The sequence below is a fragment of the Actinia tenebrosa genome, unplaced genomic scaffold, assembly GCF_029948245.1.
Source record: "Actinia tenebrosa isolate PJP-AT-01 unplaced genomic scaffold, QUT_ActTen_1.0 PGA_scaffold4__44_contigs__length_22323623, whole genome shotgun sequence".
Lineage (NCBI taxonomy): Eukaryota > Metazoa > Cnidaria > Anthozoa > Actiniaria > Actiniidae > Actinia > Actinia tenebrosa.
The window spans coordinates 18541702-18569102 of record NW_028292581.1 but is presented as its reverse complement, the minus strand read 5'-3'; the positions used below and the strand labels follow the sequence as shown (position 1 = coordinate 18569102).

General features: G+C 36.7%; 1 protein-coding gene and 1 long non-coding RNA gene across 3 annotated transcripts; both read right to left on the bottom strand.

Annotated features, from left to right (window-relative positions):
- Positions 1-5230: 5230 nt before the first annotated feature.
- Positions 5231-11789, bottom strand: LOC116292267 (uncharacterized). Its single transcript, XR_016121177.1, has 4 exons — positions 11725-11789; positions 9447-9493; positions 8592-8787; positions 5231-5342 (listed from the first exon to the last, which is right to left on the bottom strand). It is a non-coding gene; the product is annotated as an uncharacterized LOC116292267 (long non-coding RNA).
- Positions 11790-12570: 781 nt separating this feature from the next.
- Positions 12571-27078, bottom strand: LOC116292256 (phenylalanine-4-hydroxylase). 2 transcript variants are annotated; one of them, XM_031699534.2, is made up of 15 exons: positions 26986-27078; positions 26682-26777; positions 23651-23825; positions 23037-23060; positions 21037-21125; positions 20195-20262; positions 18726-18776; positions 17730-17828; positions 17332-17378; positions 16403-16538; positions 15949-16018; positions 15429-15485; positions 15234-15329; positions 14322-14455; positions 12571-13617 (listed from the first exon to the last, which is right to left on the bottom strand). In XM_031699534.2, exons 1-15 carry the CDS (start codon positions 27043-27045, stop codon positions 13458-13460), a joined length of 1362 nt encoding a protein of 453 aa, XP_031555394.1. In that variant the 5' UTR covers positions 27046-27078; the 3' UTR covers positions 12571-13457. The 2 variants fall into 2 exon arrangements, with proteins under 2 accessions (XP_031555394.1, XP_031555395.1); XM_031699535.2 differs by lacking the exon at positions 23037-23060.
- Positions 27079-27401: the final 323 nt, after the last annotated feature.

The window sequence follows — 27401 nt, the reverse complement described above, 5'->3', positions numbered from 1 at the left end:
AGGAAACTCAGGAAGAACTTGGAACTTGAATGAAATTGCATACACTGTTTATGACAAGAAGCTTGAAAAACCATACCCGGCCCTGTTCTGCGGATCATCCCCGTATAATCCATATATGGGAGTAAACCCCCCCCAGCCATCTCCAACAATTTTTCACACAATTTTAAGGCATATTATTCAAGAATATAGGCCCACATTTCTCATTTTTTCCTGAGAAGCCAAAATATGTTGTAAGTTGCTGAACTGCCAACCGGTTGGCTCAGTTGGTTGAGCATCAGACTTTTGTGTGGGAGGTCATGGTTTGAGTCTCGGCCAGAACGACACTCAGGGTCTTAAAATAACTAAGGAGAAAGTGCTGCCTTTGTAATTACATCTGCAAATGGTTAGACTTTCAAATGGCTGGGATGACCACTTTAAATGGTGGTCCCGTCTCTCCACACTTCATCATTACTAACCAACATCGGAGGGACGTAAAAGAACCACTTAGGACAAAAAGATACCTTGTCAGTGACCACCCTCAGTGCCTACACTTCATACTAACCATCTCTCATGCTTGTAAATTGCATAAAAGCAATCTGTCATTCACAACTCAATGTAAAGCGCCTTTGATTATATCCACATAGAAAGGGCATTATATACATGTACAGTAAATCATAAATCATTATCATTGCTGAAATTGCGTTGCAATGTAACACTTCGCCTTGAAACTTGCAATGCTACAAGCGTTGTGAGACAAGTTGCTGAAAAAATTGCACAGCTTAGCAGAACCTTAAGACTTGCACTCAATAAATACCAGTACATTGAATTGAACTTTGGCAATTCCACAGAGTGGCTCCTCTTCCAATGAGCCCTGACAATTGGAATTCAGAAGTTGATTTTGTGTAGAGAGGAAAACTGGGACCCAAGAGAAAAACCCTTGAAGTACAGGAGGGAAACCTTGAGCAACTCTACTCACATATGACACCAAGTCCAGTAACAAACCTTGCCTTGGTGATCATGAGAGGAGAGTGCTCTTACTGCTGTGCTACCCATGCTTACTGTAGTTTTCAAAGATATACCTCTACCATTTGATCCTATTTGATGTGTGTTACTAAAAAAGGTAGCAAGATTTTGACAATTTACTTTTGTTTTTACTTTCTAGCTTCACCAAATCTGTTGTATTCAGTCATACCAAGCTGTTGTACTGCAAAGCCTTTATGAGATGATGCAGCACCATCAGCATCAAGTCAATCAGTACTGATGACAGGAATCATCGACCAACGATAAGTATATCAATATAAATATGGTTTAGAGATTGAAATCTAGAATCATCCAGCAATTAAAAGAAGAAGAATTAGTCTAGCATTTTTTAGAAGTTACAAAGTATTAAAAAAAGAATTTAAAAAATATAGTTACTACAATACCTAGGCTATGAGAAAAGCATACCTTGTACTCTACAGAATCTACCAGAGTGTGGAAATTCTGGAAAAAAGCTTGTCATGATCCCACCCACAAACATCAATGATATGTTTTTTTCTTGCATTTCCACACTACAGTGGATTCCATAGTATAAACAAAAATGTTAAAAGAAGAATTTCGTTGAATGTCAACAATTCTAAGATGAATTTGTATAGTGCAAACAATATATCTGTGAAATATTAGTAATACTAACTTACACTATTTTATGCTAATTTCATTGTTTTCTTTTGTTTAACTAGCACTATTTTGAACAATTTAGTAATAAGTGTTTCATGGATATATTGTTTGCACTCTAAGAATTTTAGGACTTTACCTAGGTCTAGGAGTAAACAAACTGGCTTTAATTAAGATTTGAGGAAAAAGAGAACTACAGTGGTACCTCTATTAAGCAGCCACGTATTACGCTGCCACCTCTATTTAGTGGCCACTTTTCAAAGTCCCAAAATATTTGTCTCTCAAGTACTGTATTTAATACCTCTATTAAGCAGCCGTGGCCACTATTTTGCGGTCCCAAATGCTATTAATACCTCTATTATGTGGCCACAAAATCATATTAATGATTCTCAATACCATTTTGGTGACAAACAATGTTGTGACAATTGATGACAACAGCAAATTCTTCTTTAATCTTTGTTGTGACAAGCTTACAAGCTGCTAATTCGACTCAAACATCCGGTGGCGGTTCTTTGAGAAGCATTTTTACATTTATACAACATCTTTACCAATTGATATCAGAAATATTAAATCTTTAGCCTCCTTTAAAAGGGAATGACAAATAAGCAAATAATCATCACTATTAATATATTTAAATAGACAAATAGTTATTATTACTCATTTAATTATTTTTTCTTTCTTTTATTTTATTCTCACATTAAATGTACTATAAAATTTTGTAGTTTCATTTCCAGAAGGCCCAGGGTAAGATTAGCTATTCGCTAAACCTGGTGTATTTTATAAATACTTTTTAAGCCTTCTTAAATAAAGTTATAAGTTTCAGCAGAAATTATACATGCATAGTGCAACAGTGAAAGTTCTCAAAGAGTTTCTAGAGCGAGTTACAAAATGATTTAATTCTAATGTTGTCATAATCATAATAGCATTATCTAGCCATTATTGGGTTATCTGGTGAGTTTCATGACTTGTAGTACCTCCATTAAGCAGCCAACCTCTATTAAGCAACACCTTGGCTCGATCCCAAAGGTGGCTGATTAATAGAGGTACAGTACCACTGTAGAAGGAATAGGAAAAGTTCAGTGTTTGGCTATAGAACTGGTAACATGCAGGGCTTAAAATAACACATGTGTTAGACAAGTGTTTCTTAACAAGTGGATTTTTCTGTTGACATATTCTCAACATCATAGGTGACAATTATTTTACAGAATTTGTTCCATTTATTTCACAAAATATTTAATGTTTTTGTAGGAATGTTTTCTTTATGGTTTACGATATAATTTTATTGGAAACATCTTATTCAAAACTATTTTCAGTACACTGTGATGTCACAGAAAGGTTAAAAAAGTGTAAGTTTGTTTTATTCAAAACCTAAGACTATAAAATTATAATAATTCAGAATTCAGAAAAAATATCACATATGAAAGATAATTTTTTTTAAATTCTGCATTTATTCCAGTTTCAATTATTTTGATTTTAAAGAAATTAATTATGATATTGGCCGCTAGTTTAAATTTTTTTTCCCCAAAATCTGCTAAGAACTCTTCACTAGTTTAAAACACTCTCGTATATCTAACGTTACTATTTATTTTTTGTACACCAGAAAAATGAAATAGAGCAGGTGCATGTTACATCATAGCAGCCATTTGGTTGACAATAACAAAACATTCCTTATTAGCTTCTCTTGTTAGATCAACCAAGATGGGGACTGTTTCATTGTTATTCATATCTCAATGAATTTTGAGTCACATAGTTGCACACACTCTATACAATTGATACCTTGCACAAGGTCCTAACCCGTCTCGATGGGATCACCACCTTATCGTGGTGAGGCGGTTTGCGTGTCCCAATGACCCCTAGAGCTATGCCGGCCAGAGTCATGTACTCCTGTTAGGGTCACCCATGCCGGACAGGTCGAAGGGTAGGGGCCAGACTAAGAGTGATCCCACAAGGCCCTATCAGTGCTAACCGAAGTTGCCCTACCAGGCTGGGAATCATCGTCAGACAGTGCCAAAAATTGCCGATTAACCTGACAGAGTCTAAACTTGTTGCCATTTATCAGATGGCTGTTCTCTTGCTGAAGGTTGTGTGTAAGTTTACCGGGTGATGGCTCTTTGCAGATTTAATGGGAGTGCGCTGATGATGTAAATGACAGTCACTGTGAAGGTTAGTGTGAGTAGCAGTATAAATGATCATACCTTAACATTCATGGGTGTGTACGACAGTGATAGGTTTACGGTTTATCGACTAAAGAATAAACAAATGGAAAACGTTTAATTCCAAGAGTTCAGCATTGGGGGATGGGGGGGGGGAGGGGGGGGGGGGGGAAGGGGGGGCATAGCCAAAATTTTCCTAAGGGGACCCAAATTCCAAAGTCCATTTTGTTCGAGCCCATAAAACAACTAAATATTCTAAAATGCCACAGATATGTAAAAATGCCATTACCCAAAATTAACAGTTACCACAACCTGAAAATAAACCTTAAAATCATATTGTAAAATCAAAAATATCTTACTTAAAGGGTTCTGCTATAAACATTGTTATACTTCATGATGACATTATTATTTAATGAGCCTTACTCATACGGCAGCCATGTCATCTGGAGCGATAGATTCCTCCACACATCGCTTCGCATTCACCCGTGTGATGAATATATTAATATCTAATTGAAAAAACTAGACCCAGTCCCTTAGCAGACTCTGAATACATTAATACTTAATTGAATACTTTATAGACCCAGTCCCTCAGCAGACTCTGAATACATTAATACTTAATCAATGAATTACAGACCCAGTCCCTCAGCACTCTGAGTATATTAATACTTAACTGAATACATTATAGACCCAGTCCCTCAGCACTCTGAATATATTAATACTTAACTGAATACATTATAGACCCAGTCCCTCAGCAGACTCTGAATATATCAATACTTAATTGAATAAATTAAACCCAGTCCCTCAGCAGACTCTGAATATATCAATACTTGATTGAATAAATTAGACCCAGTCCCTCAGCAGACTCTGAATATATCAATACTTAATTGAATAAATTAGACCCAGTCCCTTAGCAGACTCTAAATACATTAATACTTAATTGAATACATTACTGGTCCATTCCCTCAGCAGCCTCGCATTTACCCATGTGATGAATATATCAATACTCAATGGAATAAATGAGTCAGTCCCTCAGCAGACTCTGAATGCATTAATTGAATAGGTTATAGATAACATCACTCTGATATATAAATCACTGTTGTGCAGTAAAACCTATGGGTAGTGGGGTGTGGTTATTTAGTAATTCTCCTACTTGCAATAATCCTCACAGTACAAAGGCTGCCTTGTCACCAAGGTACTCTCATGGGTCTGTAGGGAGTTCAGAGTCTGATATTCTTATCACCAGTGTTCACCATTAGAGGAGTTATTTGGTATGGTTTCATAAGCTGGCTGTTGTCGGGACAGTAATTTACTGCTGTGGTCCTGGTAAGGGGGGGGTAGCAACAATCTGTGCTGGTGGGACCTCGGGTTGGATCTTAGGGGGCATTTGTTAAAAAAGGGCGTGGAGAGGGTAAAGATGGAATTAATTAAAAATCATAGAAACATACTAAGTCCAAAGTTAAAGTTTATTTTTCAAACACAATATGCATTACAAGACAATTTGTACAAGTCAAAAGAACTATTTAAGGAAAAAATACCAAGTCCATCGCTTGTCTTTTTCTGAAAACAATATACAAAAAATTCATAAGTACCCTATACAAGTATTGAGGTTTATCCCCACCTCACCCTATTGAGGTTTATTCGCACCTTACCCTATTGAGGTTTATTCGCACCTCACCCTATTGAGGTTTATTCGCACCTCACCCTATTGAGGTTTATTCGCACCTCACCCTATAGAGGTTTATCTCCACCTCACCCTATAGAGGTTTATCCCCACCTCACCCTATTGAGGTTTATCCCCACCTCACCCTATTGAGGTTTATTCGCACCTCACCTTATTGAGGTTTATCCCCACCTCACCCTATTGAGGTTTATTCGCACCTCACCCTATTGAGGTTTATCCCCACCTCACCCTATTGAGGTTTATCCCCACCTCACCCTATTGAGGTTTATTCGCACCTCACCCTATTGAGGTTTATCCCCACCTCACCCTATAGAGGTTTATCCCCACCTCACCCTATTAAGGTTTATTCACACCTCACCCTATTGAGGTTTATCCCCACCTCACCCTATTGAGGTTTATTCGCACCTCAACCTCACCCTATTGAGGTTTATTGTAGAAAAGGTTACACCTCACCCTATTGAAAATTTACCTCACCCTATAGAGGTTTGTTCCCACCTCACCCTATTGAATCCCCACCTCACCCTATTGAAGTTTATCCCCACCTCACCCTATTGAGGTTATTCGCACCTCACCCTATAGAGGTTTGTTCCCACCTCACCCTATAGAGGTTTGTTCCCACCTCACCCTATTGAGGTTTATCCCCCCCTCACCCTAGAGGTTTATCCCCACCTCACCCTATTGAGGTTTATACCCACCTCACCCTATTGAAGTTTATCCCCACCTCACCCTATTGAGGTTTATTCGCACCTCACCCTATAGAGGTTTATTCCCACCTCACCCTATTGAGGTTTATCCCCACCTCGCCCTAGAGGTTTATCCCCACCTCACCCTATTGAGGTTTATCCCCACCTCACCCTATTGAAGTTTATCCCCACCTCACCCTATTGAGGTTTATTCGCACCTCACCCTATAGAGGTTTGTTCCCACCTCACCCTATTGAGGTTTATCCCCACCTCACCCTATTGAAGTTTATCCCCACCTCACCCTATTGAGGTTTATCCCCACCTCACCCTATTAAGGTTTATCGCCACCTCACCCTATTGAGGTTTATCCCCACCTCACCCTATTGAGGTTTATTCGCACCTCACCCTATTAAGGTTTATCGCCACCTCACCCTATAGAGGTTTATCGCCACCTCTCCCTATTGAGGTTTATCCCCACCTCACCCTATTGAAATTCATCCCCACCTCACCCTATTAAACGTTTAACTATCGAATTGCTAACATCTTGGCGAGTATGTGATTGAGTTACACACTTGCATATTCAGTCCCCACACTCATTTCTGTGCTTTACATATCTGCATGTTAAGGATGGTGCCTACTATTGTCCACGCCCAAATGTACTGTACATCTACATTCGAGGAATTTCAAAATTTATTACTGGAATTGCACAAAAAAACGCATTTTCAATAAAAGTTAAATCAGAAAAGTATCTTAAGTAACCTAGGCTAGAGATGATCTGCTTAGGTTCAAGCAATAATGACAAAGAATCGGAAAGTTTTTTGGGCATGTTTTGAAAAAACCGAAGACTCATACTCCTAAGAAACCAAATCCTTTCATTAATAAAGCTTAGCCGTACCGTTTCTCTAGATTTAACTCTATAAAACTTGATTAAAAACAAACAAGAAATACATATGAAATAGAAAATTTACCATTTATTAATATATACAGTCAATGTCATTAACGTTGTCCACCGAAAAAAGACATTTACACATTTAGACTAAAAGAAATATCACGTGTTTCATTATGTATTCTTTGCCTCGTGTGCGTCAGCCTGAACTTTAAATGTAAAATTCAACTCGTGAATCGAAAATCCAGAATGCCCCAACGAGGATTTAAGATGGAGAATGGTACATTTCAGCGTTTGTTTTATGCTATAACCTTCGAGGAAATACGTGATATTTCTTTTAGTCTAAATGTCTAAATTTATAAATTTCTTTTTTTCAGTGGACAACGTTAATGACATTGACTGTGGTGTGTAATTATAGTTTTGAAAATCTTTTTTTAATCACTAAACACTTTTATCATGAAAGTCTATTACTTCAGAGTTTTCAAACTAAAAAAATCATCTTATTACGTAAGAAATATTTTGAGAAATTCCTTTCTGCTGTGAAGTAAAAAGTATATAATAACTACTTCAAAGTCAATATTCTTCCTGGAACTATAAAGCTTGAAAATGTCAAGTTTTTCCCTGTGATTTTGGTTTGCATGGCCGGGATACAGCATCCTTTAGCTTGTGCAAACGTGCCGAAAACAGAATTTGTCACGCCGTTTTGTATGCTGTGTAAAGCTTGTCACTCAGTCGGCATAAGATTTATCCCTAATAATATTCTTTAAAAATTCATCTCTCTAAAAAATGCCTGGATAGAAGTATTTTTTCTTCGCTTAAATCATAAAGTAAATGACAAAGTAGCCTTGTGAAATGAAAATTATAACAAATAATGGTTTTTTAAAAGAATATGGACACAATCTCTACGTACCTAATGATCGAAAAATAGGGTGCATGAAGCTAAATTCTTTTTTTTTAAATAAGAGACTATTATAATCATGATAGTAGGGGTAATTTTAGCCAATAAACAAAGTGTCAGTCATATAGGACGATTTAAAATGGAAACTTATCAAAATATTTTCCAAAAAAAGTTTTTTTTCTGTGTTAGTAAAATAGTGACATCATCATTTTTTAACAATTTTTAAGCCTTATTATTTCTTTTAAATGCAAGGTGACCCCTACTTTTCTAACAAGAATTTAACAACCCTTTGATAGGTAAAAACAATTCACATATTCTTTTAAAAATAATAATTGATTATCAATAGTAGGCACCATCCTTAAAAAGGTATTCTATGACCGCTGTTACCACAGGTAATCTGGTAATAAATATATCTCTGAGATATATTCGTATAGTGATGAAGTGGTAGATTCATAATATACTTCTGGTAAATCCCTGTTGGTCTTTGTCCAATCAGATGTGCGTCCAGAATATCAGAATATGGAAACTCAACACAAGTTCTGAAAATCATTGTAGACAGGTCCACTTTCTTCCCTCTGATCTCCTCCCCTCCAACCCCCCCTCCCTTGCATGGGCCTAAAACTCAGGTTATATCTGAACAACTATAATATTTACTTGCCTTATTTGTGCTGAAACACCATACTGAGAGGAATTATAGGTTTTTGCCCCTGCTCCGGCACTCATAGTTGTAATGCATCATTTTCATACCACATTTTGATTGGTTCACTGTCTAACTGGTTTAAGTGACCGCAGTTACAGTAGTGTCACACAGTAAACAGCGTCAGTCTTTTCAAGCTCCCAAAATGCCTCTGGATCTGTAAAAAAATGGAGGTTACCATGCATCTAAACAAGATAATTAACGTTACAGTAATTAACATTATTAGCAAAGATGAAATAAACATTTCATAAGAAAGACTGTTTCAAATTTATTTTTTCCCACAATAGAACCTCTTTATGGAGCATTTGTTTTTTAGAGGGGGAGGGGGAGGGAGCTGGAGGAATAGCTGTTTGCATGTGACCCATTTGCTTGCCAATCCATATCCCCATTGGAGGAATTACTTTCTGGTTTTGAACCAAAATTTCTCAACTGCAAGTGGCTCCTAGGCTAAAATTTTCACTAATCATGTTTACATAGTCATAATTGAGTTATATTATCCTCAAATACTTCAGTTATCTGGACTTTCAAAAATTGGGGCGTTTTCATCCAAGTGCCCCTTTAAAGATTTTACTATCAAACAGCTTAAGAACAGTTCCAAAAAGAAAACATGTACATCATTATGGCTGAATATATGGGAGAAATAGTGAGAAGAAAACAAACTATGACATGAATGGAGGGAAATGAGCCAGCCAGTCTAAAGAAAACACTTAAGCGATTCTTTGCCAAAGTTAGGCAAAAAGTAAAACAGAAACTTAAAAGACTAAGAGCAAGACCATTAAACACAATGTGAATTTCATAAAACATTAAACTTATTACCCCTATGACTGTATGTTCCATTCTCTGTCACAACCCTTCACTGTCACCTGAAATGAAAAGAGAAAATTCAAATTTAGGAAAATCATTAAATTGATTAATAGTAAGACTGATTCCATAAGTCAGTCTAGGTTGAATTTTACTGCTAACAAGTCCTGTGTTTAAGTTGCTGCTTATTATGACCAGCCAAATTAGATTTACCAGTGTAGCTCAGTCATCACGGGAAAACATTTTCAATTCCTAATTCAAAAATATTGAAGGGAAATTAAGAAAATAATAATAATAAACCCAGATTCAGTAAATTATTATTGGGATCAATTTTATGGACAACAATTATTTTGCAATAAACATCCACAATTGGGAATTAAATACGTTTTCCCAGTTATTGGATGGAATGGAAATTTATTCCTACAGAAAAACCCAATGGAATATAATATGTGTTTCCCTAATGAAATTCCAATACTGCCTTTTCTTTTTCACTAAAAATATTGCTGCGTCTTATGACTAAAGACTCATTTGTACAGGCTTAGCTTCATTTAAAAGCAAACGATTTTCAGAAGTTGATTGTTAATGTAAAGAATGTACAACTTGAACCATACTATTGTGTCGAAATCCCACAGAATTGTAATGTTATCTGTTAATAGCTGACTCATAAACAAGGCTAAGCTTGTACAAATGAGTTTATGGTCTTCAAAAGCAGTGGTATCAATTGAATGTGAAACTGGTGCATTATGGGAATAAAATGGTTATTTAAAGTGCACTCGACCCCTAACACAATACTTTCAGAATTGATTCTACATAAAGTGAATAGTTGAATCTTGAAATATTTCTTCATTTGAATGCTGCATGTTTAAGATATGAAGGCTTATACTTCCATTATATCTATGACTATGACGTCTTCCCAGGCTTTATTAAATATACGCAACTTAGGCTGCGTTCATAATGTATGGCAGGGGGGGGGGCAGGTGAAATTAAGGGGCATCGGGAAAATTTTGGTAGGAAAAAGGGGGGATGGGCAAATTTTTATCAGAAAAATGGGGGGATGCACAATTTTTGGAAGAAGCTACAAGCCTTGCTTAGAGGGATTGTATTTTTTTGCATGGCATTAAGGGGGGTGTTAAGAATTATTCTGGACATTTCAAATTTTCACCTGCCCCCCCCCCCCCCCCCCCCTCTACCATACATTTTGAACACAGCCTTAAGGTGACTGGCTACTTTTGGAGAACATTTAAAACTTTTTTTTGGGATATAGAGTACAATTTACTAGAGTGAAATGCTGATTCCAAATATGAAAAGAAAAATGGAGAGTCCTGAGCAATTATTGAACTCGGTTATTGCATAAAATATCATGCTCAACCTCATCCAATAATCGCTTATTATAACTGCGACAAGTCGTTAGTTAAGTGACCACCAAGAACAAAGGAGAGAGAACTATGACTTAAGGTGCTGGCACACAGTGAAACATTGCACACAACATTGCAAGCAACAAATTTAAATTGGAGTGACACACATTGCAACAAAATCACTCAACATAGCTTGTGTCAGCCTGCCATGTTAAGATATTTGGTCAGCAGTTATAAATTTGGTGCAAGCTGATTGGCTGGAAATTTCAAAATGTTGGAGGTAATGTTGCAGCTATGTTCACATGATGATATATGTTGCGTGCAATGTTGCAAGAGTAGAGCGCAATTCAACTTCAGATTTGTTGCATGCAACATTGCGTGTGGACACGCTGCAACAGTCCTGCTGCGTGCAATGTTGCAAGCAAAGTTGCACCGTGTGTCAGCATCTTTATGGAATCTCTCTAATCAATATTTTGAAAAAATATCTTGTACTATTTTATGTAAAATGTTTTCCATAAGCTTAATTATTCAAAGAAAACATTTATTTTCACAAAGCATGATATGCCTACACAAAACATTCCATTGTTGGTTTTTTGTTTTCAGGGAGGAGTAGGTGAGGAGAGGTATTTGTCTTCAAAGTACGAAGAAAATTGGTTCTAGAAATTCTTTTAAAGAAATGGAAAATTGGGCAAAGATGTTCGAAAAAATATCAATACACATATTTCAATTGTTCAAAGCTAAGAAAACCATCCTATGAACAAAAAATGCATGTTTAAAAACATGTCTTTACGTCCACGACAACTTCGCACGTGCCACAAGAAACACTCGCTAATTCAACGAAAAGACAGCAAATACCAGGGAAAAAGGCCAACAAAGAAGTGAAAACATTTAAATTAAATAACACGAGAGTTATGTTTTAGCTTCTGAACGTTTCTTACCGTATAATAGCGATGTTTTTCGTCCCCTTTTCGAGCCAATCTTACCTCCATGTGTTTTTTTTTTTTGCTTGGTGACGACCGAAGGGGCTGATGGGACAAGTGCATACCATGCGCAACTATTTAAATACCGCAACCAATCAAAGCGCAAGATTTCTAAATGCCTTCACGGCGGTCCAATTCTTTTCCAGTGACAAGATTGAATATTATGGATTCATAGTTTTTGAAATGGTTTTGATTTTTTAACTATTTTCTTCTATCTTTAAGCATTTCAGAATAGATATCTAGTCAGCTTCCTCGATTCGCGGCAAGGGATTTCAATAGTTTTTCATATACCAGGGATTTCAATAGTTTTTCCAAAAACCGGTTAATGTAGAGGAATTCTCTTCTACGAAAACATGCAAAAGCAAGACCAATATAAGAATACGAGGGAACAATGGTTATATAGCTTCATTTTTCGTTCCCCAATAACCAAGATAAGAAGAGGGCGATAGGACTATTTGTTTTAGTCAAATACAACTGGTCGATCAAATATTTAGATGCAAACAAGTCTTGAATTAAAGTTAAATTTATTTTTTTGGCTTTTGAAGCCTACAGTTTTCGCTACTAGTAGGCTATAACTTATAGCCTACTAGAAGCTCTTCCAATCAGAACGCAGCTTTGATGATAGTTGGATTTGACTAAGCGCCGTTAAGCTGTGCTCATAATGTATGGCAGAGGGGAGGGGGCAGGTGAAATTGAGGGAGGATCGGGAATCTGCCATACATTATGAACGCAGCCTTATTTCAGTGGAAACTCAATTTAAACTCAAACTCATCTAAACCTCTGATGAAGCAAAGTAACAAGCTATACAGCTGATAGTAGTTTATTGTGACAACTATAAAAATAACAAAGAATGGGAACTTATTTTCCTTTCAGAAGTTTGCATCCCACTGCATATCAAGCATACCAAGATGTGTCATATAAAGGATTACATTACTCAAATTTACTCAATAAATCAAATGCCTGAAACATGCCACGAACACCGCGCAGACACGGTCACGCCAAGCTCTCGGCACTGTCAGACCAATCATATTGCAGAAGAATAAAATCTCCATCCAATCAAATACCCGCAACACGGCGCGAACATGGTCACGTCAAGGTCATGGAACTGTCAAACCAAATCACATTGCGTGAGAAAATATAAATACGTATTATTGCTATGCAACTATCTCAGTAGAGTACAAATATTGCAGGAAAAAGCTTAGAGTGAGTACAAATATCCTGCAATATATTTTTTCTTACAGTAAAAAGAAACCGTTTTGAAAACAAGTTTTTTGTATCAAACTATAAATACGTGTTATTATTTCATTATACCATGGCAGAGAAAGACAAACCTTAATCTTATTGTAACTTATCTAATTCATTTTACATTACTCACTTCACAAATATTATGTTTAGTGTATCAAACTATAAATACGTATTATTATTTCATTATACCATGCCATAGAAACACAAACCTTAATCTTATTGTAACTTGTCTAATCCGTTTTACATTACTCATTCCACATATATTATGTCTAGTGTATCAAACTATAAATACGTGTTATTATTTTATTATACCATGGTACAGAAAGACCAACCTTAATCTTATTGTAACTTATCTAATGAATTTTACATTACTCACTTCACAGACATTATGTCTAGTGTATCAAACTATAAATACCATAAATGCCATAGAAAGACAAACCATATTCTTATTGTAACTTTTCTAATGCATTCAGTAATGTACTGACATCTGATCTGATGTCGCTGGTCAGTTTGACCAGCTGGTCCTTGGAGTCAATCACTTCCACGGTTTGTGTGTAGGGGTTGTAGCGAACATTGAATGGTCTTGGAATCTGAGCAGAGAACTCCCTGGTAACAGTAAAAAGGATGGGGGAAAAGGTAAGTAGATGGATGGCTGAATGGATCGAAGGATGGATTGGTAAGTGGATAGAATGGTGAAGGAATCGATAGTTCGATGGATGGACAAAGGGATGGTTGAATGGATGAAAGAATGGGTGGGTGGGTGGATGGAGGGAGGGAGGAGTGGTAGAATGGATGGAGGTAGGAATGGGTAGATAGATGGAAGGATGGATGGATGGACGGATGGGTAAATGGATGGATGGAATGGATGGGTAAATGGATTGAAGGATGGGTAAATGGATGGAGGAATGAGTTAACGGATGGATAGATAGATGGGTAAATGGATGGATGGAAGAATGGGTAAAGGATGGAAGGATGAGTAAATGGATGGAGGGATGGGTAAATGGATGGAAGGATGGGTAAATGGATGGAGGGATGGATAAATGGCTGAAGGATGGGTAAATGGCTGAAACGATGGTAAATGTATGTTGAAATGGAAGGATGGATGGGTGGTTAAATGGATGGAATAAATTCTTAGGTGGTTTTAGAGTAAGATTTAGTGAATAAATGGGTGGATGAGAGAAGTCAAAAAAGTGGTTAACACTTTGGAAAACTAGAAAATTAATGATTTCGCTGAACTGATAGGTCTTGTGGGATAAATAAAACTAATGTTAAACAGGATGTGATTTAACCAATCAGCTAAATTCTCTTACCTGATTTTATCACGAGCAGACTTGAAACTCTCAGCCACAAAGTAAATTGGCTGATAGGAAGTGATGGGATATTTCTGTACAGTTGTCTTGTCTAACTCCAGTGGACGTTTGTCTGGCTTGTCAGACAATGCATACTGAGCACAAAGAGAGTACGATAGGTTCAGAATACAAGTCTCATACTGATAGCCTCTTATTTTCTTATTGTGTGACGAAATATGCACAGGTAGCCCAAGACTTTTGATAGATACTGCAGCCATTTGAGAAAATCAGAAATTAACCCTTCTTATAACTCTCTTAAATGCTAGGCTAACATGGAAATACAAAAAAGAATTGCCACCAAGTTCTTTTACAGAAGGTTCCATTGAAGTTCATAAAAGAAAGCCATACTGAAAACAATTGTATTGTTACAGAAGGCTATGTGCTGAGCAAGACAACAGTCAAATAAATGGTTAGACTAGTTTCCCATGTACCTTCTCATTGTTCCCATGTACCTTTACGTAGACTAATGATTTATTTGATTGACGCACATGTACATATATTGCTTGATTTCCATGTCAGAAAAGTACATAGAAATGAAAACGGTGGTAAAGCAGTAATATTTATTTATTTAAGTGCTTGGCTTTTCTGCATTTTATTTTTTGGTATGAAAAACCTGTTGAATCTTTGTGGACGTCATCATCATCATCAACCACACCTACACTATCATCCTTATTCTTATTATCTAACATTGTCAGAAGTTTCCTCTCCACTCCTATCAGTCTACTAATGCATTAGATCCTTTACATAAAATGACTGAATAAAGTAGTGGGGTGGGGTGAGGTGATGATGAAACCATCCCTCCCCTCCCCTGAAGTGTCATTCCCTAACACGATTTGTGGGAAATATTAATAAAGTAAAAACATTTTTTCTTACTTGCAATTCTCCAAAGGAAGACAGCAAGCCAGCACCATATGCTTTGATCTCTCCATCTTGTTTACAAAGACCAAACTCTACTGTAAACCAGTACAGCTGTCACCAAATAAAGAAATCTTTTGTTAACTTTTTTCTCAAAAAATTTATGGAATTTTTAAAAGCAAACCAAGAAGAAAGGTTGGCCTACATACTTACAGTGGCAAGCTTTTCAACCCATTCATCGGGGGCACCAAGAGAAGCTAATCCAATCTCCTAAAGATACAAAACCACTGTCGGTCATATTACTAGCATGCAATGCAGAAGACATTGATGACAACATGGATTGTCTATTGGAGCTAGTGAGCTTGTGTCACCATTGGCATGTTACAAATATGGGTTTTTAAGACTTGACAACACGACAGATTTACCAACTAAGAGGGGGGGGGGGGGGACTGAACTGTCGCACTTGAAACGGTCTGGTATTCTCTTAGGGCACTTTCCATTAAGTCGAACCAACCAGTCCGAGGGGTCAGTTCTCAAATGGTACGCGTCAGTTCTCTTGAACTGGTTGACCAAGTTATAAAAACTAATGAGAACTGACATGTACCATTTGAGAACTGGCTGCTCGGACTGGTCGGTTAGACTTAATGGAAAGCACCCTTAGTAAGAACACTTGCTGGAAGGCTGGTTCATATACTAGGAAATACAAGTGACTAGTGGAATAGTTGTACAATACCTGTGAAAACTGTGCAAAGTCAGGATCAGCAAACAATGGTACATGGCCAATTAGCTCATGGACAATATCACTACAACAAAAAAATATAACATGAACAAAATACTGATATAAGATTGCAGACACCCATGCATTATAAGAAGTGAGAAGCACTCTCCATCTCCTCGTGCTTCTCTTCACTCTTCTTTCGTGCTTACATGTACTTCACTTTACTAAACACTTTATTACTATAAATGGAGCAAGAAAAAATCAGTGATAAAATAGCTAAAGTATAAAGGTAATAGTCTGATTGGTTAATTAGAAAGTGTGCCGGTGAATGTTGTTGGTGCGCACTTAGTCACTTGGCACACTTTGCTACTTAGCAACTCTCCTGTGCGCATACATGTCAAGTGCATTTTTATCATAAATATACAACTTAAATCTCTGAAGCATGCATATTATATATAATCTTACTTACGGTTCAGGTGTGTACATTGGTTTTGATGGATGACGAATATACTGTGTGCTGTGAAAGACACGGAAAGCAAGTCCCGCAAGGAAATCACGAGAGGACAATAAACCAGCCACTGGGCGCAAAGTGAATCCTGTACACTCTACAAGACAACCATTTCAGTATTATAACCACCTGATCTACTAATATTCTTGTCCAAGCAAGGTGTGACTATAAAGATAGGCTTCCTGGGGACCAGTTCTTATCAACCGTTTTATGCATTATGTGAAAGACGCTTCTCTTTGTTACTGATATTATACAGCTACTTCGAAACAGGTTGGTGAAGTAATATTTCAAAGCCGAAAATGAGGACTGGACAGGATTTCAAGTCCAAGCAATTACAATTAAACTAATTAGTTGGAACTAATTGCTTGGACTTGAAATCCTGTCCAGTCTGATATTGGTGGCTTTGAAATAACTTCTCATGCTCATTAGTTATTCGACTTGGAGTAGCTGGAACAAAATTAATTCAGTCCTAGGACTGAATTAATTTTATTCCAGTTACTACAGACTGAATTCAGTCCTTTCAGAGGACTTTACCAGGTTTCAAGTAACATCATGTGACCCAAAAAAAGTCCATCGATTGGCTGGTTTCCTCATGAATTAATAATGAGTATGAGAAAGTTTTGTCATGTTGCAAAATAAGACCTGACTGAACCATGGAACATGTTAACACTGCCATCCAAAGGACACAACCTATATGAATTTTTCCTAAATTTTTTTCTGTATGTTTTACCAGCCTAAATTAGCTTTTGTGCTGACAAAGGCAATATTTATGAACATAATACATTTCAAGCTTAGTAAGAATCATGCATTGTGAGAGGCAAGTTGCAACTAACACCTTGACCAACATTGTTTTTGAAATAGCCCTGTATAATAATAATTCTTGGACTTACTCTTTAGGAAGTCAGACACATCTTGCTGTTGTGGTATGTTACCAATTCTAAAACAAGTAAGAAGTCAAGAAATCAACAGTCAAGTTGTCAACATAAAGTCAATAGTTTACAGTACTGTCAATAGACATCACTTCTGGTGGGCTGCGGTCAATTAACATTCAGAAGCTCAGTAGGATCTAGGAGGTCATATACACGTAATAACTATATCTTGATTTCTGGTGTCAGGCAGTAGAAATATTCAGAATCATACATCAATACTTTACTACCATTTGCATTGCTACATGGCCACCCCAGATAAAAATCGTGACGTGCACTTTGCAATAGACTGCTGTCAATCAAACACATTGACGTCATTTACACGTGTTTGGATCGGCCCGGATAGGTCTTGTTAGTCTCACCTGTATCCACAGTTCTGCACTAGAAGTGGCCACACAAAATTGTGCTCACGGCAAGCATGGGTTGGGTAGAGTTTGGTTAGTTCAGTAAACACCAAATCCCTGCAAGTACAAAAAACCCTGACTTTCAACTCTCTAGCCTGTTTGACTTTCAACTCTCTATTCTGTTTCGGCCAATAGAATTACGCGCACGTATTTGGGTGTAAGTAACCAAAAAACCTAGGGGTTGCCGGCAGGCTCTCCTTCTCCCTCCTCCCCTCCTCCCCAATCCCCCTCCCCCAGAGCCACCATGCAGGTTAATCTAATCTCGGTTACAAGTGCATTTTTAGCTAGCTGTGCCTAGACTTAGATCAGCCCAGAGGTTATTTCAGTTGTTTGATCTGTGAGTTAGCCGTGCCCTGACTTAGATCAGCCCAGAGTTTGTTTCAGGGTTTGAAATGTGAGTTAGCTGTGCCCTGACTTTGATCAGCCCAGAGGTTGTTTCAGGGTTCGATCTGTGAGTTAGCCATGCCCTGACTTAGATCAGCCCAGAGGTTGTTTCAGGCTTCGATCTGTGAGTAAGCTGGGCCTGACTTAAATCAGCCCAGAGTTTGTTTCAGAGTTTGAAATGTGAGTTAGCTGTGCCCTGACTTTGATCAGCCCAGAGGTTGTTCCAGGGTTTGATCTGTGAGTAAGCTGTGCCCTAACTTAGATCATCCCCCAGTGGTTTTTTCAGGGTTCTATCTGTGAGTACACCATATCCTGACTTAGGTCAGCCCAGAGGGCCGACTGGGACTCGAACTAACACCTCCTTCACAGAAATCCAATGCTTAACCAACAGAGCCAACTGGTTGGTGTGATGGCTTTAGGGTATTGATAAAATTGATGGTTTCTGTATATGGTTCAAATGAATTATAAAAAGGAACTGACATCAAATTGTTATCCACTGAGCCTCGAGTTTGATGCACAATACTTTGGAATCTGTGTTATGCTATTTGAAATACATCATTCCTTTATTACCAGGTACGGATTTCCTCCTCTGTGTACGTCACTCTTGGGATTGGCTGGCCACTAAAAGCACATAAGATTATATATTATTTTATAGTTTCTGAGTTTGATAAGCAAGATGCATTCTGATCTATTTTGCCATTGTGTACAAAAAATACCATTATTATGCAGCATGTTGCATGGCTAGAGATCAATCGACACTGTGGTTGGTAATGTAAGTGCATGGTAAGTCAGGTTTGTAAGGTGTCAGTAAGTGGTTGGTAAGGTATCAGTAAGTGATTTGTAAGTAATTTGTAAGGTGTCAGTAAAAGGTTTGTAAGTGATATTTTAAGGACTCAGTAAAAGGTTTGTAAGTGATTTATAGGTGTCAGTAACTGGTTCGTAAATGGTTTGTAAGGTGTCAGTAAGTGATTTGATTGGTTTGTAAGGTTTCCTTAATTGGTTGGTATTAAAGACGTTTGTAAGGTGTTTGGTAAGGTGTTGGTAAGGTATTGGTAAGGTATTGGTAAGTGGTTGGTAAGGTATTGGTAAGGTATTGGTAAGGTATTGGTAAGTGGTTGGTAAGGTATTGGTACGTGGTTGGTAAGGTGTTGGTAAGTGGTTGGTAAGGTATTGGTAAGTGATTGATAAGGTATTGGTAAGTGGTTGGTAAGGTATTGGTAAGTGATTGGTAAGGTATTGGCAAGTGGTTGGTAAGGTATTGGTAAGTGATTGGTAAGGTATTGGCAAGTGGTTGGTAAGGTATTGGTAAGTGGTTGGTCAGGTGTTGGTAAGTGGTTGGTAAGGTATTGGTAAGTGTTTGGTAAGGTATTGGTAAGTGATTGGTAAGGTATTGGCAAGTGGTTGGTAAGGTACTGGTAAGTGGTTGGTAAGGTATTGGTAAGTGATTGGTAAGGTATTGGCAAGTGGTTGGTAAGGTATTGGTAAGTGGTTGGTAAGGTATTGGCAAGTGGTTGGTAAGGTATTGGTAATTGGTTGGTCAGGTGTTGGTAAGTGGTTGGTAAGGTATTGGTAAGTGATTGGTAAGGTATTGGTAAGTGGTTGGTAAGGTATTGGTAAGTGGTTGGTCAGGTATTGGTAAGTGGTTGGTAAGGTGTTGGTAAGTGATTGGTAAGGTATTGGCAAGTGATTGGTAAGGTATTGGTAATTGGTTGGTAAGGTGTTGGTAAGGTATTGGTAAGGTATTGGTAAGGTATTGGTAAGTGGTTGGTAAGGTATTGGTAAGTGGTTGGTAAGGTATTGATAAGTGATTGGTAAGGTATTGTCAAGTGGTTGGTAAGGTATTAGTATTTTTTTAACACTAGATGATACTACAGGGCTGTATGAAGACCATTTGTAGTAAAAAAATATCTGTGAATATCTGCTTTTAACTATTAATTATAGTTAAATGTAAAAATTATACTGTCAACATCAGCACACATGGTATTATGATGTTAATCTAATGGATGTTCTGGGATCCCCTGGTACAGCTGTATACTCACTGTCTGTAGTTAAATGCAATGTCTGCAAATTCTTTCCTTCTGGCTCTGTACACAGGATCAGTAAATCCCTACATTGAAATACAAAGTGATTCATTACTTTAAGAAGGAATCAAGGGTGGCTTAGCAGTAACTAGTGCAGTTTTCTTTTTTTTTCCTCTGGGATTTCAGGTTTGATTTCTGGAAATTATCTGGTTTTGACCTCCCTCCACAAAATATTCACATTAACTTTCAATTCAATTTCAGTGAGTTATCTATGCCTTGACCTACAGCATCCCAGAGGACAAAAGTCCCCAGTAACCATACATTTCTTTGTAATTTTTAAGATTTTTGGGAGGTTGCTAAACAAAAAGTATGAAACCCAAAATCTTGAAACTCCAGAAATTTGCTAATTTCAACATACTCTTTCTTGTTATGGTGTTTGTTTTTTTACTAGGATAATTCTAAAAACTCATTTCCATTCCTCATTCGTTTCTAAAGTGGGCAATTTGAATAACTATTGTTCTGGACTGACTAGCCTCTCATACATGCGAAAACACTTGTTTACGATTTTACGATTTTACGATTTTTGCAATACGAGACTGTATGATCATATACAACACTGGGGGTTAAATCATTATAAGCTATCCATAGTAACTTTTCCCCTTCGTACGGACGGGATAAACACGTACGGTTGGATCCCATGCATATGAACGGATCTCGTGCGAGGGGTTCATGTGCGACACACGCAGTTGACCCTAAAAAACTTCTGGCCTGTACTAATGTACTCAAAGCATATGGCACCACTTTTTTTTTTTGTCATTTAAAAATTGCTGTAGTTAATAAAATTATGAGCTTGTACTTACAGGGTGATCTGAATCTAGTTCTGCACCATAGCTGAGAACCCTGTTGGCAAACTTGTCAATATCTGAGATCTTCTGTGGAAACCATGGCACTAGGAAACAATACCCAAATGCTTCATTTAACAACAGTATTGATAAATACCCAAATGACTAGAAAAACATATTCAATAGAGTGTGTTCACGGCAGCCACGTTGGTGCCAGAAACAATGCAATATTTTTGCATGACAAGAAAACTTATTTCCCAAGGGAAAAAATTCCTTTTGTTTAACCAACTAACATGGCTGCCATGAACACACTCTATACATGTATACATGCACAGGTTCAATAATTACAAAAGTACCAAAGGCCACATTTCCAAGCTCTTGCAAAATGATTGCAACTTTATTTTGGTTGCTTGAATGGCAATCTAAGGGACGGACCATTAGATTTGGGGGGGGGGGGGTTGGGCAATTTATTTTGTGCAGGAATTTTTTTACGTCTCATGGCTGTGAAGGACTTTTTTTTGGACAGAATTTGGAATTTTTTCTGGCACTTGTCTTATGCATGATTTTTTTTTCACTCTTCAAAGCTGTGCTCAAATTTGTTTTGGGATTTTGCCCAACCCCCCTTCCCACCCCCCTCAAAAATCCAATGGTCTGTCCCTAAGTGCTTACTTGTCTCTGCAACGCATTGAAAGCGCTTTTTTAAATACTAACATTGTACTGGTGGCTGTTGGAGTGGTTTTAATATCAGTGGGAAACACACAAAACAGACATGTAACTCATATACGAGGTATGACGTCATACCACAACATTGATTTTCAGTGCCTTCCCATTGACTTCCAATAATATTCACCCTTACGGCTAACTGTAAGATATGCTACAGCTAATCAGCGTGGCTACGAACATTCCATTTCATTTTCCACTCATAAGAAAGCTGTTGTTTATATTGATATTTTATATAATATTCTTTACTGATTTTTTTTTTCAATGTCCAAAGTGACAAAAGTGAGCATGACAAGATGGGACAGAGTGTTTTTATTGAAAGAGTATACATGTGTTGTCCTTTAGTAAAAGTGGTTAGTCTGTGGTACACAAGGAAATGTTCCTTGAAACTGGCTTTGCAAATTTGCTGCAAGACAATCAGCTGCACCAGAAATTGGTTACATATATAAATAGATGCCACTTCGGGTAATAATAGAGAGTTTAAGAATTTCGTTAATGGCAAACGTGAAACATCAGTTGACCATTAAATAATTCCTTAAAATTAGTGAAAGGAATCATAAAAATCTCCAAGAAGAAGATAAAAATAAGAAGATGTGTCGTTGTCGAGAAGGTTTGCAAAAGGTAAAGTGAAATGTAGGGAAACGATGAAAACGTGGTCATGTTTGCCGTTTGCGGGAAGAAAAAACTGGAATCTTAATCTGCCTAATATCTGTGTTTTCACTGGGGGCCGGGCAACTAGCATTATTTTGTAAGCTTAAAGGATCTAGGAGGTTGTATGTGTGTCTGTGTCTTGAATTCTGGTTTCAGGTGGTAAGAAGGTCAGATACTTTGAGGACAAAGTTTGTCATGTTTTGACTTATCAGTTGGTAGTTGCATATGAATAATACTCCCCTGTCACTTCCTAAAAGTTACATCATTGATATATAGTAAGCAATCATTGGCAACCAATAAAAGTTCATTGTGCATAATTGATCACCTTAGTCCATTACAGTTGAATAAAAGAAAAAAGCTGACATGAAGAATAACTTTGTGTAACATTTGCTGTCGGTTGTAACAATTGCACTGCACTTTTTTATTAATAGCAGAACAAAATTGTGAGACAAGTTGCAAGGAACATTACCTAATTTAGCACCATCTTATATCAAGAGATTAGCTACATTTAAGCTTTATAAGTATTATAATTAGTGTGATTAACATTACTGAAAGAACTGCACTAACAGATGTACCGTACATTAGAGACAGAGTTGCAGGTTACAGTGATGTTTAAGCAGGAAATATAAATTTCTTGCAAAACTTACCATCGTCATACTTTGACTGTGAGCCTTAATGAAGACCCAACACCACAAGACACAGACAAAAAAAATTATCCAAAAATTAATAACTGTATCAATATTACACACTATATCATGGGATTATTGGTTAAATACTATTAACACTGTTAGGAATATTACTATGGACAATGCAAGATGCTCTCAAGGCTCTCAATAACTGTTACTAAATACCAAACAAAATGGCTTAATAAATACTGTAAGTTTTAAAAAAACATCAAATGAAAAATATATGATCATCAAAAATGAAATCTATTGAAATTATTGTACAAAAAAGTTTTCCGAGATTGTTATGTCATCCTGTTAAGTTCTTTTGGTCATTTTGCTCATAGAGAAAATTTGAATTTTTTCACCAAATTCGTGATGTCATTCGCTTGCCAAAATTATAACAATCAGAAAAAGTAAAAGCATAGGATTTTGAATACCATGGTTATGTGTTTCTTGCCAAGGTTTTAATAAGTTTAGAATTGAAATATAAAAGTTATTGCAACAATGTTGCTTTCAGGTGTCTTTGTCCCAGACATACTATATCAAATGTTTTTCACTCATCTACATGTACTAACAGAATGTTCATTATTCATTACCTGAGCCTTCATCATCAGAAAGGATAGTGATGCTCGCTGCTTTTTCTTTCAGTGATTCAACAAACTGGCTAAGCTTGTTCCCATTCAGACCTTCACAGTCAACAAAAAAATCGTACCTCGTTTTGGAGGATTTGGATGGACGGGATTCGATGTGGGACATGTTGACTTGATGCTCCTGTGGAAGGTACCACAACAATGTTTAAGTTTAGTTTAGATTAATTTTAGATGCATTAGCACAATAAGTCAAAATAAAATGGGATGTGACTGGAGAAAGGAACAGAACTTACGTCCCAGTTGCAACCTTATCCCATAAAAATATCACTAAAAAATGGGAAATTATTGTTTGTCATTTGCAGGGAGCCAAATTGTTTGATAGTCTTCTGAGTCTTATGCTTAGTAATCTTTTGACCCAACATCTAAATTGGAATTAATAGTTGATTTTTATGAGGGGGAAAAATCAGAGAACTCAGAGAAAAAGCCTCGAGTTCCCAGAGAGAACTTAGAAACAACAAGTAACAGCATGCCTGGATCAACATACAATGTAAAATAAGCCAACTTTGGTCTCCCGTAACTTTGGTGCTTTTTAACTAGTGGATACGCGAAGAGTAGAAACGAGTTATTGTGAGGGGTCTGAATATGCAAATGTTTCACTCGCTCACACTCGTTCACTAAGATGTTAACTAGCAAATCGATAATTAAATGTTTATCAATCGTCTTACGTCATCTGATTACGAACGTTACACGACACTAACAAGCACACAGCTCTTATTCAGTATAGACTACTTTCGCTATTTATATAACAAAATGAACAGCTGATGATTCATGTAGGATATTTCTAGCACTGTGTGGACCTATTGTGCATGTGCACACTCGTACTTAGTCTTATATTCAGAGTTATATTCAGAGTCTTATATTTATATCAAAATAATCAAGGAAAGATGCAAGTTGCAGTAAAATAATACGATTGACGCCTAAACTAAAATCCCAATGAAATGAAATTGAGTGAAATACTTTGAAACCTTCAAATGTCAACAAGCATAAGGACAAAGAGAGCCCAATCACTGGAAAGTGCAATTAGTATCCACGAGTTCGCCAAAGGGCAGTTTGATTATCAAAACTACTTTCAAATTTTACCAATTATGACCGCACACAGCAATCAAGTTTTCTATTCTTTCATTGCATAACATGTTAATAAACAGCAAGTGTTATTAATATTGTGTAGCATTATAGTGTTGTGTGTTCTTATTAATGATTTCGTTACGTTATTGTGTTGTTTTTTAACGGATAGCTATATGCAAATTTATAAACGTTTGGTAAAAGATATTTAAGGTGGCTTGACTTGACGCTTGACCGCTACCTTCCACATTTGGAACGCTGGTGCATAAACGTGTTTTGTCCGATTGCAAATCTTTTTTGCACATAAGTCACATAAAGATCGAAGTAATGTTTGATGCAGTTTTTAATGAGATCGGACGTCATAACACATGATTATGATGAAATATTTGTTTTTGTTTAGAGAACAATTTTAGCCTTGCAGAGCGTTCAATACTAAAATGCTTCATACCACATAATTATATACTAGATGCCTCCATTTGTAGGGATTTTTGAAAAAATCTATCTAGCCATTTATGAGATATTTGAGATTCTTTAAATATAGTGCATAATCTACTTCAAAACTAAACAATGGATTTGATACGGCCGAAATTAATATTTCAGAGCTATATATTCACAAAAGTCATTGCTCATTTAGTTTTACTCTCTATCTAGTCTTAAAAGAAACATTTTGAAGGTAATCGACTTATGCGATTTTGTGAAAACGCATAATGCATAAGACAGGGTAAACATTTCATGCGCATTTTTCATCGCAGTGTTCTAGGCAATCTTACTAGATCTTCCATTATTCTAAAATTCGTTGATAATTTCTCTCAAAACTACGTCAGGACACAAATTAAAACTTAAACTAATATTACACAAAATTGCAAGACTATTGAACTCATTTAAAGCGATCTAAAGCGTACGAGAAATACAAAAAACATTGTTCGTTTCCCAACGATTTGATGCTCTGGGAATTCCATTGTTTGCTAATGATCATAACATCAAATTCTTTCACACCATGCACAATCTCATCTCACTTGGCTGCTTTCCAATTTGCTACCAAAGTATAGCAATAAACATTGAAGGAGATAAAATATGCTCGAGATAAGTCACACAATTTTTATTTGAGGCATGTTCGCCGATTCTATTCACTCACACTGACAAAGTACAGCATGACAAACGTTTTAATAAAAAAAACTGTTTATCACCATACTTCGGGAGTAAATCGGAAAGCAGCCAAGCGAGATGAGACTGTACATGGTGCGAAAGAATTTGATGTTATGATCATTACCAAACAAATTTAAAGAATCTCAAATATCTCAGGATTAGGTAGATAGATTTTTTCAAAAATCCCCACAAATGGAGGCATCTAGTGTATAATTATGTGGTATGAAGCATTTTAGTGTTGAACGCTCTGCAAGGCTAAAATCGTTCTCTAAACAAAAACAAATATTTCATCATTATCATGTGTTATGACGTCCAATCTCATTAAAAACTGCATCAAACATTACTTCGATCTTTATGTGACTTATGTGCAAAAAAGATTTGCAATCGGATAAAACACGTTTATGCAACAGCGTTTTCCAAACGTGGAAGGTAGCGGTCAAGCGTGGGGGGTCCAGCCACCTTAATTAGTTCCAAACTGAACAGATTTTGAATTACAAATGAACTACGTGTCAATCCTGGCTCTGAGACATCTAAAGAACAACACGTATAAGCTTAATACATATATTCATTGTAAAAAATAGTACAAATAAATAATAATTTTATTAAACAACCTGTTAGCAATAAATAATCAATTGGTAATTCGATATTTCATCTATATTTTGCGACATTTATTTATCATTTCTAAGATTTTTTGGGGGGAATTACTATTAATTGCGAAAAGATTTTATTATATGTAAGTTAATATAATATATAATTTTCACAAACTCACCTCAAATAGTTTCAGAGCTCTAACTAAAGCTCCCACTTTTTCGTCAAGTGTAAATACGATAGTGGTCTTTGGAGGTTCTGCATCTGCTGCATGCTTCTATGAACGAAAAAATGAAAATATATCATGGCATTTTTGAGTTTTTTCAACTTAAATTCATGAACAGGTTTTCTGCTTTTCTTGTAAACACTAGATCACCCGCAAACCAAGAATGGCAAATTTTACCTAAAGTTTTTTATATATTTTGTTGAAAATTACAAGGATTATAGATAAACAGCTAAAATGTCGAATTGTTTAATATTTTTACCTTAGTTTTACCGAATTCATCCTCAATTTGGAAGTGTTTTCGCTTGATTCCAGCGTCCATATTAGAACCTTGTGCTCACCAGGGACAATAACATGTGACGTGGTACAATGGGCACCCTGGGGGCAAGATGGGGGCTGGGCTCTACTCAAAGATCCCATTCAAATATGGGACTTGGCAGGACCTTACGGGAACTGTTTCAGTTTCTTTCTCTTTTCTTCTTTCTTTATTTCATTATTTCGCCACAATATAAAACTTATGATAAGCGTGCGAAGTTAGGAGCAGACAGGCAGAAAGAACAAAAAATAAAAGAGACATAAACAGACGGACGAATAAACTTTTAAAGGCAAACAAACAAGCGATATACAAATCACTGGTGCTACAAATCAATGATCACTGAAAACCATACCCTGTTTGGC

Excerpts from the sequence above, each read along its gene's own strand:
- LOC116292256 (XM_031699534.2), bottom strand. The coding sequence starts at position 27,045 with ATGGACGCTGGAATCAAGCGAAAACACTTCCAAATTGAGGATGAATTC. Across the intron at positions 23,826-26,681 it reads GAGCTCTGAAACTATTTGAG|GAGCATCAAGTCAACATGTC; the intron begins GTGAGTTTGTGA and ends TACCTTCCACAG. Across the intron at positions 14,456-15,233 it reads CTTCCTTTGGAGAATTGCAA|TATGCATTGTCTGACAAGCC; the intron begins GTAAGAAAAAAT and ends CTTTGTGCTCAG.